This window comes from Alexandromys fortis, unplaced genomic scaffold (assembly GCF_014885135.2).
Source record: "Alexandromys fortis isolate MF-2015 unplaced genomic scaffold, M_Fortis_MF-2015_v1.1 scaffold_59, whole genome shotgun sequence".
NCBI lineage: Eukaryota > Metazoa > Chordata > Mammalia > Rodentia > Cricetidae > Alexandromys > Alexandromys fortis.
Window position 1 is genome coordinate 9589254 of NW_026067943.1, and position 16523 is coordinate 9605776.

Consider the following 16523-nt stretch of genomic DNA (forward strand, 5'->3'; position numbering starts at 1 on the left):
TCAATGCTACTGAGGGCTACACAAGACTGAAACAATCTAAAAAAGAAACAGAGCTCACACAAAGGTGATCCCAGCACTTGGGATCCCACTCCTTTAATTGCAGCACTAGGGAGGTAGAAACAGGAGCGATAAGGCTGGGCAGGGAAAAAATATAAAGGGGAAGAGACAGAACTCAGTGGAGTGCGGAGTTTGAGGAAACAGGATCTTGCCCATTCTGTATGAAGACTTGGTAGAGGGAAAAGGTCTCTCTAGTGGTGGCTGCTTTGCTTCTATCATTTTCAGGTTGAACCCCAATATCTGTCTCTGGGTTTTTATTGTTTGTGCTATAAATTAACTTTTCAAATAACTAATTTTTCCTTTTGTAAACAATAAATGTCCAACTTTGCTTATTTTTAAATTCCAAGAGTGGTTTCCTATATCACCTCAAATATTATTAGATGTCACTAAAGTATTCTCTTGAATCACTAAAGTACTCTCTTGAAATATTGCCATTTAAATTAAATTTTCAAGTCACAAAAATTTATGTGTATGCCCTTAGGACAATAAGTAACATATTTCTTCACTATAATGGTACTGACACACACTACCTACACAGCCACAGAAATTACTCATAACTCATATATCAAAAGGAGGGAGGGGAACTACAATACAATAATCTAACATAAAGGAGGACAAAGACGAGGTAGAAAAATTTAAACTTATTCTTCCAGGTGTTCAGAAAGCATGAAGGCTAAAGGAATTTATTATATTTCTGGGTGGTATTTCAAACATACTCACAGAACACACGATCATTCTGGCAACAGATCAAAGTATTCTGACTCCAAAGGACCTAAGGAATGTTGTGTTATGCCTCTGAAAAGAATCCAGTTAAATATCCCAAGGAAAGTACAGCATGATGGGATAACCCTTTAATTCCAACCCTGGGAACTGGAAATAAGAGGATCAAGAGCTAAAGACCACCCTGAGTGTTAAGGACTATTCTTGATTATCAAATAGACTACATCTAGAATTAACTAAAACCCAAATGGCTGGGCACATATTTTCTTAATTAAATAATCTGAAGTGTAAGGACCCAGTTCTAATCCAGATCTTTGAGGTGGGACACCATTAATTCAGCTCTTTTGAATTAATCTGGGCCACACACCTTCTGCTAGTAGCCTATGTAAAGGACATGGAAGGAAGCTAGCTCTCTCTCTGCCTGCTTGCTTTCACTCTCATTAGCAAGTCTATTTATTCTACACTATTCTATTCTGGCATTTACTGAAGACCAGCTGAGACATCTAGAATTAACTAACAACTACTGGATTCTTGGACCTTCCATTGATAGACAGTCATTGTTGGCCAACCTGGACCACAGCCTGCAAGTAATTCCAGTAAATTCCCATTAAATGGATGGATGGATGATAGATTCAGTCTAAAAGTTTGTTCCTCTAAAGAACCCTGACTAATACACTGAGCTATACTGTGAGCCTGAGGCCAGCACATGAGACATATAACATGAATAATAAAAACACAGAGACAGATATTGGGGTTCAAGTTGAAGATCAGAGAAACAGACCAGTAAGTCACTAGAGAGACCTTTTACCTCTACCAATGCTCACACCAAAGGGGTGATCCTCAGACTGCCTAGACTGCACTGTCTCCACCAAACCTCAGACTCCACACTCCAGTGAGTCCCTGTCTCTTTTATATTCCTCTCTCCAACCAGCCGTATTGCTTCTGTCTCCACCTGCCTGGTGATAAGATTAAAAGTGTTTGACTCCCAAACACTTTTAAAGGGGTCAGTCACCACCACCTGGATCTGTTTCAGGATCAATCTTGTATAGCCCAGGATGGCCTTAAACTCACAGAGGTCTGTCTGCCTCTGTCTCCTGGATTAAAGGTGTGTGCCACCACTGCCTGGTCTCTAGTAGCTTAGCTTTGCACTCTGATCTTCAGACAAGCTTTATTTATTAAAATACAAATAAAATATCACTATAGAGACCTCTATCACAAAACAAGTCACCTTCCAAAAACAAAAACAAACAAATAAAAGAACAATAAAAAACAAAATCACCATAAGGAGATTCTCTAAAATATCTTCTAGGATGGTACAGACCACTTATTCATTTAACCATTCCTTTAAATCATAAAGGTAAAATAAAGTAATAAAAGTCAAGGGGCTAGAGAAATTGATTCAGTGATTAAGAGTATTGACTGGTGCTCACTTAGGCAGCACATGTACTAAAACTAGAATAATACAAAGATTAGTATGGCCCCTGTGCAAAGATGACAATAAAAAGAAGGGAGGGAGGGAGGGAGGGAGGGAAAGAGAGAGCGAGAGAAAGAAAGAAAGAAAGAAAGAAAGAAAGAAAGAAAGAAAGAAAGAAAGAAAGAAAGAAAGAAAGAAAGAAAGGAGGAAGGAAGAAAAGTGGGCGGGCAGGTGGGCACTGACTGCTCTTCCAGAGGACTCAGATTCAACTCTTAGCACCCACATGGCAGCTACAATACCAGGAAATCCAATACCCTCTTCTGGCCTCTAGGGACTTCTGGGGACACAAGGTATATGTGATACACAGACATAGATGTCAACAAAACATCTATACACAAAAAAATAAATAAAATTAAAAATCATTTTAGGAGTATGCCAAGACTAGAAAAGTAGTAAAGGTGCAATATTCATGAATAAAAGTCATGAATATGCCATGGGATGGTTAGGTAACAGAGGAGAGCTAGTCTGGGATAGAATCCTGATAATCAATGTCCCATATTCTACACATTTTATTAAGTAATGGATTTTCTTTTCGTTCTGAAAGCAGCAAAATAGGGAACATATGCTGATTGTATTGGAAACGTGGTGATGGTCTTTGGTGTACAACCAACCTTTCCGAGTAGTTGGTGCTAGCATCTAACAGTAACTAGAGTGTCTTTCCACTTCCCACTCTGCACATCGGCAGCCAAGAACTGTTTCCATGAAAAGATTTCTTCTGTGTTTGTAGCCAGTTTTAGAATAATGAGAAAGCAGAACACAAAGGTCTGGGAAGGGTCAAGCCAATCACTTACTTTCTCTGCAAGAGCCTCCTCCAAGGTCGTTAGCGCTGTGTCTGTGTTGGTGGTGTCCGCCTGCAGAGACTTGACTCGCTCTTTCAAACTGCTCATCTGCTTTTCTTTATCTCTCAGTTGTTCCTGGAGATTTTCAATCTGAATAAACACATGCATTTCAGAAAAAAAGTCATTTATGGGGTAGAAGTAGGCCCAATAACAATTATTTAAATCATAAACAAATTATGGTATGTGTGTGTGTGTGTGTGAGAAAGAGAGAGAGAATTCTCTGTAAAAATAATTTAAATTTGTTTTAAAATTATACACTAAACACTAGAGTAGATAATTTAAATTTGTTTTAAAATTATATACTAAACACTGTAGTAATATTTCATCTGTATTTTAATAAATAAAGCTAGTCTCAAATCCAGATTGCAAAGCTAAACCACTAAAGACAAGGGAGTGGTGGTGGCACAAACCTATAATCCCAGGACTCAGGAGACAGACACAGGCGAATCTCTGTGACTTCAAGGCTACCCTAGGCTATATAAGATTATAAACTCGATCCAGAAATAGATCCAGGTGGTGGTGGATGACCCCTTTAATCCCAGTGTTTGGGAATCACACATCTTTAATCCTAGCACTAGGGAGGTGGAGACAGGAGCAATACGGCTGGGCAGGGAAAAATATATAACAGGGAAGAGACAGGAACTCAACTAGAGTGTGAAGTCTGAGGATTAATGGAGACAGGATCTTGAACACTTAAGTGGTCTGAATGGATTTGGTGGAGATAAAAGGTCTCTTTAGTGGCTGGCTGCTTTGCTTTTCTGCTTTTCTGATTTTCAGGTTGGACCCCAATAGCTGTCTCTGGTTTTTATTATTCATGCTACACCTTACAACAGTCAAAGTTTTGCACCACCACAGAGAAATGATAAGTATCCTAAGGACATATATACAAATACGCAAATCCTTGCCGGGTGGTAGTGACGCATGCTTTTAATCCTAGCACTCAGAAGGTAAAGGCAGTTGGATCTCTGTGAGTTCAAGACCAGCCTGGTCTACAAGAACTAGTTCTAGGATAGGCTCCAAAGCTACAGAGAAACCCTGGCTCTCAAAAAAAAAAAAAAAAAAAAAAAAAAAAAAAAAAAAAAAAAAAAAAAAAAAATAAGCAAATACTTAACAAAAGAAGACAAAATTGTCTTATGAGATGGAAAGTCCCAATGTGAAGACAGTATTGCTGAAGGACTGCAATTAGTCCACATGAAATAGGATTACTTCTAAGATACCACTGTGAATGCCAAGAGAGATTTCTGCACAATAAATTAAAGGATAAGGAACACTTCAACTAGACAGAAGACCAAATCAGCTGTGTAAAAGAAAAGCTGTTCTTGAGTATTAGTGTTTAGATTTTTAAATCACCCTTTATCTAAACAGCAAGTATTTACTTGAAAGAATAACTAACCAGCCTGACCCACTTGGCTTATAAGATCAGACAAGACTGGACACATTCAGAGTCATACATTACTAGACAATTGCCAATTTCCCTATAGCATGCCAGGCACCGACGTGCTAAGGAAGATGAAGAGATGAGCTGAAGCTGAGCAATAGACGGACCTGCTGGCCTCTTAGGGAGTAGACTGAATTTCACACAGATAGGAATGATTGCACGTTTTCAGTCGTGGAAATGGTCTGTCAACTTTAGTTAGATAATTTTCGTGGCTGTGGAAATGAAATTAAAGCAACTTCCATAAAGACTTGATCAATAATTCTGAGATTCTATTTGCTAAGGTAAAAGATTATGAGACTGATTATTATTGCAAACCAAGCACAGTGACGCATGCCAATAATCTTAGCACCTTGAGAGAAAGAGGCGGGAGAAGCATGAGTTCTGGGTCATGCTGTGACACAACATTCATTCAAGGCCAGTCTTAGCTACATGAGACTGTATCTTAAAAACACACACAAACAACCAAATGACAAAGGCAGGTGGAAATTAAAGTAAGGACTATAAAATGTTATTGGCAAAGTATTTTTATGGTTATATATGTTTAAGGTTATAAATGCTTCCTGTACTTGGTTGTCCCATTTTTCCAAGATTTTGGGGAGCCTTAGCAATTATTTTTATTAAAGAGGCTTTCTATGCCTCCAGCCTGTAGCTCTCCTCCCAATGAGCCAAATATTTCGTCTTTACATTTGCTCTTCATGATTTCTTGTTTCTTTTTTTAATCAAATTGTTATAAATTATTGACTATAAGCTATTATATTCAAGTTTTTAAAAGTACGAGACTAAGAAAGAATATTACATACTGAAATAGAGCAGTGCCAAGCAATATGTAAAGGCAAATGCCTTAGACCAGTGGAAGACTTCATAGAAGAAACTCTACATGCCTGGAGGGCTTGGGATGATGCATTTCAGTCTTCAACTACCAACCAAGAGTACTGCACCTGGACAAGGCTTAATGGTCACTCAGAAGAGAATTTAATACACACCATCATTAAGAACATAAATAAATCCCACTAGAAAATAGATAATTCAATGAAAACAATAAAGAAATATTACCAATACAGTAAACTATCAAATTTGTAAGAAATAGAGGGAAACATGAGAAAAATAATGTTCAAAGTTATGCAAAAAAACTGGAATGAGATACAATAATTTTATATTCCCCAAGTGTTGAAAGAGCACAAAACAAAACCCCCTACTAGACAAAGAGTGAGTGTGTGTTGTGAAATATTATTTTAACTAGGCAAAGATGTGTTACATTTGTTTATGCTAAAGAATATTACTTTAACTATCTAAAGGCATGTTACTTTTGTTTTTGCTGCATTTGTTTAATTGTGTAAAGATTTGTTGCATCTGTTTCACTTTGCCTGCCTAAGACACCTGACTGGTCTAATAAAAAGCTAACTGTCCAATAGCTAAACAGGAGAGGGACAGGCAGAGCTGCGAGGCAGAGAGAAGAAAGAGCAGCCCAGGAGAACAGGACAGCTCAGTCAATGGTCTAACCACCTGGCTATTACCACAGCCACCACTGTGTCAAAGTACCAATTACTTCCTGGGATACTTTCCCAGAGAACTCAAATACCAAAGAACAGGGTGACAATGGAAACCACTGCCTATTGTCCTTGCTCATAGAATAATGTGTTAATTGAGAAGCAACGTGGGTTAAGTATTACACAGAAAATATCTCTGCAGGAGTGCCTAAATTCTTCCTAGAAAGTTAAATTACAGTAGCTCTCTGTAGAAAAGTTTCTTACATTTTTTTTACTGAAAATGTTGAGGGTTAAAAGAAAGGACACTGAATTCTATTTCTTTCCTAAAAAAAATTTAACAGGACAATAAAGATGGCTGCATTCACTGAAGTCTAATTCATTAAGTGAGAATTGGTTATAATTTTCTCACAGGCCAGGTAATTTCCGAGTCTATATTATTCACAAGTAAAGCTGTAATGGAATTTTTGGAGAATATAATATAAGAGGCTGTCAAGGCAGCTCAGTACATAGGGGCAAGTGCCCTTTAAGTACCCTTTAAAATCAGAGCTCAGGGGCTGGAGAGATGGCTCAGAGGTTAAGAGCATTGCTTGCTCTTCCAAAGGTCCTGAGTTCAATTCCCAACAACCACATCGTGGCTCACAACCATCTGTAACAGGGTCTGGTGCCCTCTTCTGGCCTGCAGGCATACACACAGACAGAACATTGTATACATAATAAATGAATAAATAAAATGAATAAGGTTAAAATCAGAGCTCAATCCCTGGAATCCTCATGGTGGAAGGGAAAACCAACTCTCAAAAGTTGTTTACAGAAAGGTTAAACAACAGGATATCCTAAGAGGAGGTGACACACTTCGTCCTCCAGGAAAACTAGTTAAAACAGAAAGCGGACAAATCAAAGCAGCTTCAGACAGTCCCTGAAAGTGAGCAGAACCCAACGTTATATATGAATCAGGACTGCTGGGGAAAGACTGAGAAAAGCTGAGGTGTTTAGAAGAGGCTCAGACAAAGTAGCATGGAAGAAGCAGATCAGCCAAAGAGGCCAGAAGAAACAAAGACAAGCACAGCTGCTGGAAGAATCTCAGACCAACTGAACATAAGGAAGAGGCGCCCTCCAACTGTTGAGCCGCCTGCAGGTTGCATACTGTGCTCCAGGTTTCTAACTTTCATGAACTGCCACTGTGCTGGGGTAGGCTTTTAGTGATGCAACTGTGTTTGAGTTATTTCTACTCCTGAAAATTATCCCTCACCCACATTCTTCCGTGTAACCCCAGTAAAACTCATTAGTTCACCCAGGTGGACTTTGGTTATCGAGACTCTAGCCTATCATCAGTTCCCTCTCTGAGGTGAGCAGACATTTGTTCAAGTTTTCCAAGAATAGTGTCACACAACAATGATGACAGATACAGACCCTAAATTTCACATGAGGAAATGGTAACCACAATCACTAAATTTAAAAAAATTATGATGAAAAGAATAGCTTATTAATACATGCCACAAATATGAAAACCTGAAAAAAGCCACTGAATACAAACACCAATAAAATAGACGTTCTAAAACGTTAAGTTTTGAAATGTGTCACAAAACCTATGTTAACAGACATTCGTGCATACAGTCAAAAATCAAACATCTAAAAGTTACAGCAAACTAAATGTGTCCCATTTTTAATTGGGGAAGAAAAACTGCTACAAATCACTAAAAGGTAAATAAACCTATGAACAGACACTTTGCAAAAATGAAAATAAAAAGACCTTAAATACATAAAATTATATTCCATCTTGTTTATAAGGAAAGAGGTGGAGCCATAATGACAAACTACTTCCTCATTTCCAAGCTGGCAGAAGCAGAGAGACTAATAAAAACCCACTCTAGATGGGTCTTTATGGAAACACTTTCATACTATGCTTGTAGGAAACAGCTGATACTTGGGAAAGTCATCAAAATTATAAATGCCTATCATTTCACCAAGGTATTCTACTTCAAGGAATCAATCCTAGAAAGGTAATTAACACAAACAGAAGCTAAATACAAACCATTTTTAGTGTAGTATTATTTTATATAAAGCAAAAAATGTAGGTATGCCATCAGAATAAACTTTGCTAACAAAGTTGTAAAACATCTTATACATGTTTACATGTATACAATGTATTACAATGATTACACCTTTGGAACACCTATCCTTGGGGTGGAACTTGGAAACATTAACCTTAAAAAAAGGAAAAATAATAGTAAGGAATGGTAAGATTTGCCTCAAAGTGTGTGTGTGTGTGTGTGTGTGTGTGAGAGAGAGAGAGAGAGAGAGAGAGAGAGAGAGAGAGAGAGAGATCGCACGTGCATGTGTACCCATATTTATCCCTGTATATAGACTACCAGGTGCCAAGAAAAATAACTCAAAAATATAAACAAAATAAGAATATATATTTGCTTCTTTACATGCAAGCTGTCACTGAAGCATAAAGGAAGTGAGCGGTGTGGGTAGAAAGACATAAAAATCACTACATTTTTAAAACAACAAATTAGTATGCATTAACAAAACAATCAACCAATATTTAGAGTGTTCAGGGCTGGAGAGATTGCTCAGTGGTTAAGAGCATTGCCTGCTCTTCCAAAGGTCCTGAGTTCAATTCCCGGCAACCACGTGGTGGCTCACAACCATCTGTAAAGAGGTCTGGTGCCCTCTTCTGTCCTGCAGACATGCACACAGACAGAATATTGTGTACATAATAAATAAATATTAAAAAAAAAGAGTGTTCAAAGTTTTACAATAGCAAAAAGGAAATGAGAACAAGTGAATATAACTGAAAACACAGGACACGATCTTCTTCAAAGAAAAAAGCTAAATCGTTGCCAAGGTCAGCAAAGAAAGTTCTTCCTTGGTGACTGTTAGCAAATTAACAATAAACTAGGAAAGTGTCAAACACTGCAAATCTATCATTTCAGCAGAAACAAACCAAAAATGACATGTCTATAGCTACTGCATCAAGGACAGCTTTTATATAAGTTAAAAACTAGAAAAAAAATTAGTAGTTTTATTTTTATTCCAAAATAGGTCCATTTCAAATAATGGCCAAAGAGGTTAGTCAGTCTTTCATACTGCAAGTCACTAACTCAAGAGGAGTGCTACAATCAAGGTATAGAGTAAACCAGCTCAGCTTCCAGGTTTGCCTCTACTTTATATGCTTATTACAGGCGCAAGCTATACTCTTCAAAATTGTCACCTAAGTAATGAAATGGATTACCTATGTGCTATTCATAGATTTCTATTCCAATTAAAGACAGTAGAGGTAGGTTAGCTAACCAAATATTGTGCCGATTGCTAAAACACTTTTGAGAAACAGGATGAGAAATCCTACTAAAAGAGAGTGATACCGCTGAGTTCATGAAAGACTGAACTTGTAGAGCAGTTTTAGCAATCTACCTCCCGCAACAATGGTTCCGAGTACTCTGCAAATCTAAACAGAAGGAGAGCAGCTCTAGTGGTAGGTTGGCAGAGTGCTCAGAAGAAGGTTATGTCACAAGGGGCCACTGTGCAGAGAACACTTGTGCCTTACCTTTTTCTGAAGAACATTGACCTTCCGTTCCTTCACGTCCAGCATGTCCTTCAGGTCATGTATCTCTCCAGCTTGTGTACCCTTCTCCTCAGCCATATCTTGAATTTGTTTGGTTTTTTTATTTAGCATAGTCTCCTTTTCTTCTAAACGCAATCGAAGAGCATCCACCTAAGAACAGAAGATTTACAAACAATGAACAGAACAGAAAGGAGAGGAATAGTGTTGTGGAATGATCTTTTGTACACTGTAAAGATTTGACACTTGGATTGGTTTAATAAAAAGCTGAACAGCTAATACCTAGGCAGGATTTTCGAGGCAGAAAGGATACTAGAAAGAAGAAAGGCAGTGACACAGAGAGTCACCAGTCAGAGACAGAGGAAGCAGGAAAGTATCATGGGCAGTACAGAGTAAAGATAATAAATCCATGAGGCAGAAAGTAAATTAATAGGGTAATTTAAGTTTTAAGAACTAGTTAGAAACAAGCCTAAGCTATCAGCCAAGCTTTCATAATTAATAATAAGTCTGTGTGCCATTATTTGGGAGCTGAATGGCGGGACAGAGAAAGACTAGTTACAGAATAGAATTCCTTGGAATAGGGTTGCCCATATTTTAAAGAAAATAAAACTTGATTCAGGGGAGTTACATTACTTTATTTTTAAAATTACAATAAGAAGTGAAATAATTAGAACTTAAACATTCCAAATGTAGTGCATTCAAAGGATATCAAATAAAAAGCACAGAGGCAGTGTACAGGAATCAGCAGCCTTCCTCTGAAAAACATATCAGTCAGAAAGACTGTTGAAAGAACCAACATTTAGCTTGGTTATTAAATGACAAATTGACCTTTACTAGATCTGAAACAGAAAGCAGAGGTAATCTAGTGAAGGAAAAAGAATATTTTGAAACATAAACACCAAACAAAGCATGTTCTAATAGATTCATTTGAGATGGCTGAGCATAAAGAAAAAAAAAGGGCCTAAAATGATATACAGAAAGGCTCCAATTGCCAAATATGATACTTAATTTTATCCTGTTTGCAAATGAAAGTCAACAAAAGACTTGTAAGGAGGAGGAAATGATTGTCATATCTATGTACCAGAAAATTATACTACTCTGGTCCCTGGGAACACAGGACAATTGTTTTTCCCCTCCTTCAGCAGAGATTAGAACCAACAGGGAAGAAAGTAGCAGGGGAGCATGTGTTTTACAGGGAACACTAAACTGAAGTAATGTTTTCTAAAAATACAGACTAGGGACCAGAGAGAAGGTCCTGTAGGAAATGACCAAGCATGACAAGCTAAACTCAATCCCCAAAACACACATTAGATGAGGACTGGCTCTTAGAAGTCGTACACATACACTTACCTCCACACACATACACTAAATACATAAGTTTAAGAAAAAGAATAACTCAGCTTGAAGGTCTGTGACTGGATACTAGAGAAGCTTGGACAACTTATGAATGATGAGCAGATGCTGGCTGGTGAGGAAGATAACGAGAGAACCTTTCAGAGTGGAGGTACCATAAATACTGATGATCAGAAGAGATGCTAACGTCTCAAGAAGCTACACACAGAATGGTTAAAGCTAAGGACAGGAAGGAAGTCACAGGAAAGGAGGCTAAAAGCAGGTCTACATCAGTGTCAGGTCTAGAAGTATGAATTTTATTGCCCATAAAAAGGAAAAATGAGAGAGAACAGCCAAAGATAAGCTTTCATCTTTCTAATGAAGAAAATCAGTGAGTTTAGCTTATGGAAGGAAGCAAGAACCTTATTTCTTAAAAGTCTTCCTGATAATAACTGACTTACACGATAATGATCTAAAAATGCTACCCAACAAGCTAGAAATCCTGAATACCTTGCTCTTCAGCTTCTTACAACTCCAAAAATAAAGTATCACAAACTATGCAGCTTAAAACAGAAACTATCCCCCCGCCCCCAACACACACACACACACACACACAGATCTGGAGGCTAAGAAAAGTCTAAGAGTAAGAATGTCTGTAGGACTAAGCCTCCCACTGAGGACTATAGCTCTTTCTTAGCCTCTCCCTACATTCTGATGACTCCTGGAAAATCTTGGCCTTGAATACATCTGCAAAGAGCCTGTGGTGCTTTGAAAGAAGAACACCCACAGGCTCATTTGTTTAAATACTTGGCCCCCAGTTGGTAGAACTGTTTAGGAAGGATTAAGAGACCTGGCCTTGTTAGAGGAGATGTAGCCATTGGGGGTGGCTTTAAGGTTTCAAAAGACTTACATCATTCCCACTGTGCTCACTCTCTGAAGATCAAGATGTAAGCTCAGCCGGTCATGCCACCATGTCTTTGCATCACCATCCTGGACTCTAACCTTCTAAAATTGAGCCATGCAAGTGCTTTCTTTTTTAAGTTGCCTTGGCCATGGTGCCAAGTAACTAAGATACAGGTCACCCAAACCAATGTGAGGCTTGGGTAGAAAGGTATTTGTGATGGGCACTATTAAACTACACATACTGCTATAAAACATTCCAAAATGCTAAACTATAACAAACTTTCTTAATTAACAGATGAGTACTCACATGCACACACACATGTGCACATGGAGAGACACAAACTCACTAATGATTGAAAATGAAGAGCCCATGAATCTAGAATGGTATATGTTAGGAGTTGGCGCCACCCCCTACTTTCTACTTTTTATGTAGGTGTGTAATCTATAGTATGGGGCTTTGACACATTGCTCCATTCTCAGAACTTTGTGATCACAGGACTTCTCAATACTCCTCAAAGTTACGAAAGGCCCTAAGGAGCTTTTAGAAATTAGACCTGTCAATATTTATTAAACTCTAAATTAAAACTTAAACAGCCCTAGGGCTAAAGGTATAGCTCAGTTGGCAGCATGCTTCCCTGGCTCACAGAAAGCACTGAGAGTTCAGGCGCCAGCATCACGGTATTATATAGCAATTTCCTCCATGTTAAAAATTCCCTTCTAGAGAAAGGCTTCTTAAGACTCGGGAAATTGTAAAAGGAGGCTCATAAGACTCAAGAAGTACACTTATGTTTGGAAATACAGAAACTTACAAGATTCACAAAGTCCCTCCCCAAGTTTAGAGAAGCAATTAACTTCTGCCAGGGGACCTTCCTAGAACAAACTACTAAACTAAAGGAGAATCTGCAATCTGCCAAGCTGACTGTAAATCATACAGAAAGCTCTAGGGTTCAGGGTCTTGTGAGCTGGAGTAGGCTTTGCCTTGAGTTCTTCCTGCTCCTGTAAGTACATCCAATAAACTAACTGATTTACCAAGTTAGACCTGGGTAAAATTATTACTTTGGTCTATTCTCAGTTCCCTATCTGGGATGAAGAGACATTTGTGTCCCATCTTCCCAATAGATGTCTCACACAACACACATAAGGCAGATGTGTTAGCATGAAAGGGGACTAGTCCCTTTAAGATGGGCTGACCCTTGTTCCAAAGGTTGTACCCCCTTTCCCAAGGGAGATACACATTGAAATCCTTAGAAATTGCTGGCAAGGACAAGACCAATCAGAGAGAAAGAAGGGAAGTTAAAGGGGAAATGACCCCCAAAAGCTTATTAAAAAGTCTAACCTAGAGATGGTGGGCAGATCCATCCCCTGATGGAAGCTCTATCTATGCTAATCTATTCTAATAAAGTCTCTCATTTTTGTTCTTTGTTTTGCCCCTTCTCTGTGGCTGGTGCTTCTCCATTTGAGCTTTTTCTCAGCCTTCTCAATCTCTGTCAATTATGTTATATCATCTAATAAAGCTTAAAAGAACAACCCAAAAGAATGGAATCTTGGGGCTGCAGAAATGGCTCAGCAGTTCTGGCTTGTTACTCCAGAGGACCCAAATTGATACCCAGCACCCATATGACAGGTTACACTCATTTGTAACCCCAGTTCCAGGGAATGCAACACTCTTCTGGCCTCCATAGGCACTTCACACATGTAGTGCATAGATATGCATGCAAGCAAAACACCCATACACATTGAATTTAAAAAAGAACTGCATTTGCAATTATTCAGATCACAAATTAAAGTTCAATAGGAAAATGTTGACAGCCAGTATATTAAACAAGACTTTCTAACATAAAATTTAATAAAAAGGCAAGCTGTAGATGAGGAAAAATATTTGTAAATCATAAATTTGATTTCAAAATACTTCATCCATTAGATATAAAAAGCTGTCAAAATTAAAGACAACCAATCCTTATGTGAAAAGATATGAACAGGAATCTCACTGCAGAACATAAATAACATTAATTACTTTGTCCTGGTTATGACAAATATCTAACAAAGCAAGAGAGAAAGGGTTTCTTTTGTTTGCAGTTTAAAAATGGGTACAGTTGGGGCTGGAGAGATGGCTCAGTGGTTAAGAGCTCTGGCTGCTCTACCAGAGGACCTGGGTTCAATCCCAGCAATCACATGGTGACTCACAAGTGTCTACAATTCCAGTTCCAGGGGATCTGGTACCCTCGCAAAGATTTATATGCAGGCAAAATACCAGTGCACATAAAATAAATAAATCCTTAAACAGAAATGAGTACAGTCCATTAGGGTGACTGGAACAAATGGCCACTGGTTACATTGTGCCTGCTGAATACACTGTGCTGCATCCAGAGAGCAGAGAACAGAGAGGGACAAAAAGTGGGTCCAAGCTACAAAACCTCAAGGCCTAACCCCAGTGATTCATTCCAAGAAGGGCTACTCAAAATAACACAATCTTCCCAAACAGTGCCCTCAGCTGGCAACCAAGTGTCTGTGAGCATTACACACACACACACACACACACACCTTTAGGGGACATTTCACATTCAAACCACACACCTAACAATGAGTACATTTTGAAAAGAGCCTATAAAATACCACTAAATAATATTATAATACATAACATTTTAAAAAGTTTCCCAAGCTAAAACATACAGAAAAATAAATTTTCATTCACTAACAGTGGAAATACAAACTGAAACTACTTATATACATAGGATATATTTATTTCTACTTTAATATGTTTTTTTTTCACAATCTGGGGGAAAAGATTCCATTTCGTCTACATTTCTGTCTTAGTTAAGGTTTCTATTGCTATGAAGTCACTATGACCACAGCAACTCTTTTTTTTTAAAGATTTATTTATTAATTATGTATACAGCATTTTCCCTAGATATATGCTGCAGACCAGAAGAGGGCACCAGATCTCATTACAGATGGTTGTGAGCCACCATGTGGTTGCTGGGAATTGAACTCAGGACCTCTGGGAGAGCAGTCAGTGCTCTTAACCTCTGAGCCATCTCTCCAGCCCCACAGCAACTCTTATAAGGGAAAACATTTCATTGGAACTGGCTTCTAGAAGTTTAGTCCATTGTCATTATGGTGGGAAGCAATGGGCATGCAGGCAAACATGGTGATGGAAAGGTAAATGGCAGGCAGCAGGAAGAGAGTGATACAGGGGGCCTGGCTTGAGCATCTGGGACTTAAAGGCCTGCCCCCAATTGCTGTAGGACAATGGTCTGTACCCTGTTACTTATATTTTAAATAAACTGCTGATTGGCCAGTAACCAGGCAAGAAGTATAGGTGGGGTGATGAGGCAGGAAGTAGAGGCAGAGCAATGAGAATGTTGGAAATAGGAAAGAGTCAGACTGCAGTCACCACCCAGACAGAGAGGAAGCAAGATGTGACTGCCTCGCCAAAAAAAGTACCAAGCCACACGGCTAACACAGACAAGAATTATGGCCTAATATAAGTTATAAAAGTTAATAAAAAAAAAAAGCCTGAGCTAATAGGCCAATCAATGTATTATTAATGTAGACCTCTGTGTAATTCTTTGGGACTTAAAGACTGGGACCTGGTAGGACAGATAACCTCAGACAACACCCAGTGAGATGCTTCTTCCAAAAAGGCCACACTTCCCAATAGTCCCATGCCTTATGAGCCTATGAGGGTCATTTTCATTTAAACCACCACAATTTCTTTCTCACTCTGCAACATAAATGCTGCAGAGCAGGGGAGGCCAGAAAGTAGTATCAATGACAACAAAATAGGCCACTTTCCAACACCTACTTTAGACAACAATTCGGAAGTTCCTTAGAGAACTAAGCATGCATACATAGTTACAGTTTCTATATGATCCACAAATTCACTTAGTGAATAACAATATTATCCACAAAGAGACTTGCACACAGTGTTCACGGAAGGCTCATTTGTGACTTCCAAGAACTAGGACAAACCAAGTGTTGACTGAGAGTTATTAAAACTGTGGGAAAGTCTTTTGTCTCTCAAGTTCTTTTAAGTATTAATTTCAGGGAAATGGAAGGCTGTCCATCCTCAGTCGGGAATGATGATATAGCAGGAAAATGTCCCTTATCATTTATTTCTCCGTGTTAATCACTCCAATGGCCCACTGTTTCACAGGAAAGTATGTGTGAAGTTCCGTGTATGCAACTCCATTGCCCACCACATGTAGATGTGTAAGGCATACTTCTGCATTAGATCTCTAAGTCAGGTTACTACCTGGGAAGGTGGCAATGTGGACCAGAGATAAATACCTGCGTGTCATGCTGAGGGACTGCTAAGTACAAGATCTACAGGAACTTGTGAGTGGGAAAGGGAAGAAATGAGAACTCATTATAAACATATAAACCTCTGATGTAAGAGGGGCTGGAAACAGGAGCTTTGAAACAAACAAACAAACAAAAAAACCTTATAAATATCGGGTACAGAAACTATCAAAGTCTCTGCTGTAAGTACTAAATTAAGGTTTTTTAAATAAACATTCAACTCACGTTGTAGAGGGGTGGGTTCACACGCACACACTTTGTTTTTTATGCCAGACACAATTTAAATGTGTTGGTCAGGTGATCTAAGATTTAAAAAAAAAAAAAAACCTTTGGTATAGCTGTATTGATTTGCTATGAATTCTGCACCAACCTTATTGGGTCTAGAATGACCTACATGTATAGTATA

General features: G+C 38.5%; 1 protein-coding gene and 1 pseudogene across 11 annotated transcripts in view; one reads left to right on the forward strand and one right to left on the reverse strand.

Moving 5' to 3' along the window:
* Erc1 (ELKS/RAB6-interacting/CAST family member 1) overlaps positions 1-16523 on the reverse strand; it is a 351181-nt gene that overhangs the window by 236657 nt on the left and 98001 nt on the right. For all 11 annotated transcript variants that reach the window (XM_050148588.1, XM_050148589.1, XM_050148584.1 and 8 more), the window contains 2 exons: positions 9566-9733; positions 3043-3180 (listed from right to left, as the gene is read on the reverse strand). In XM_050148588.1, the coding sequence (XP_050004545.1) occupies positions 3043-3180; positions 9566-9733 (306 nt within the window). The remainder of the gene's footprint in view (positions 1-3042; positions 3181-9565; positions 9734-16523) is intronic.
* On the forward strand, positions 2200-2290 carry LOC126505579 (uncharacterized; annotated as a pseudogene).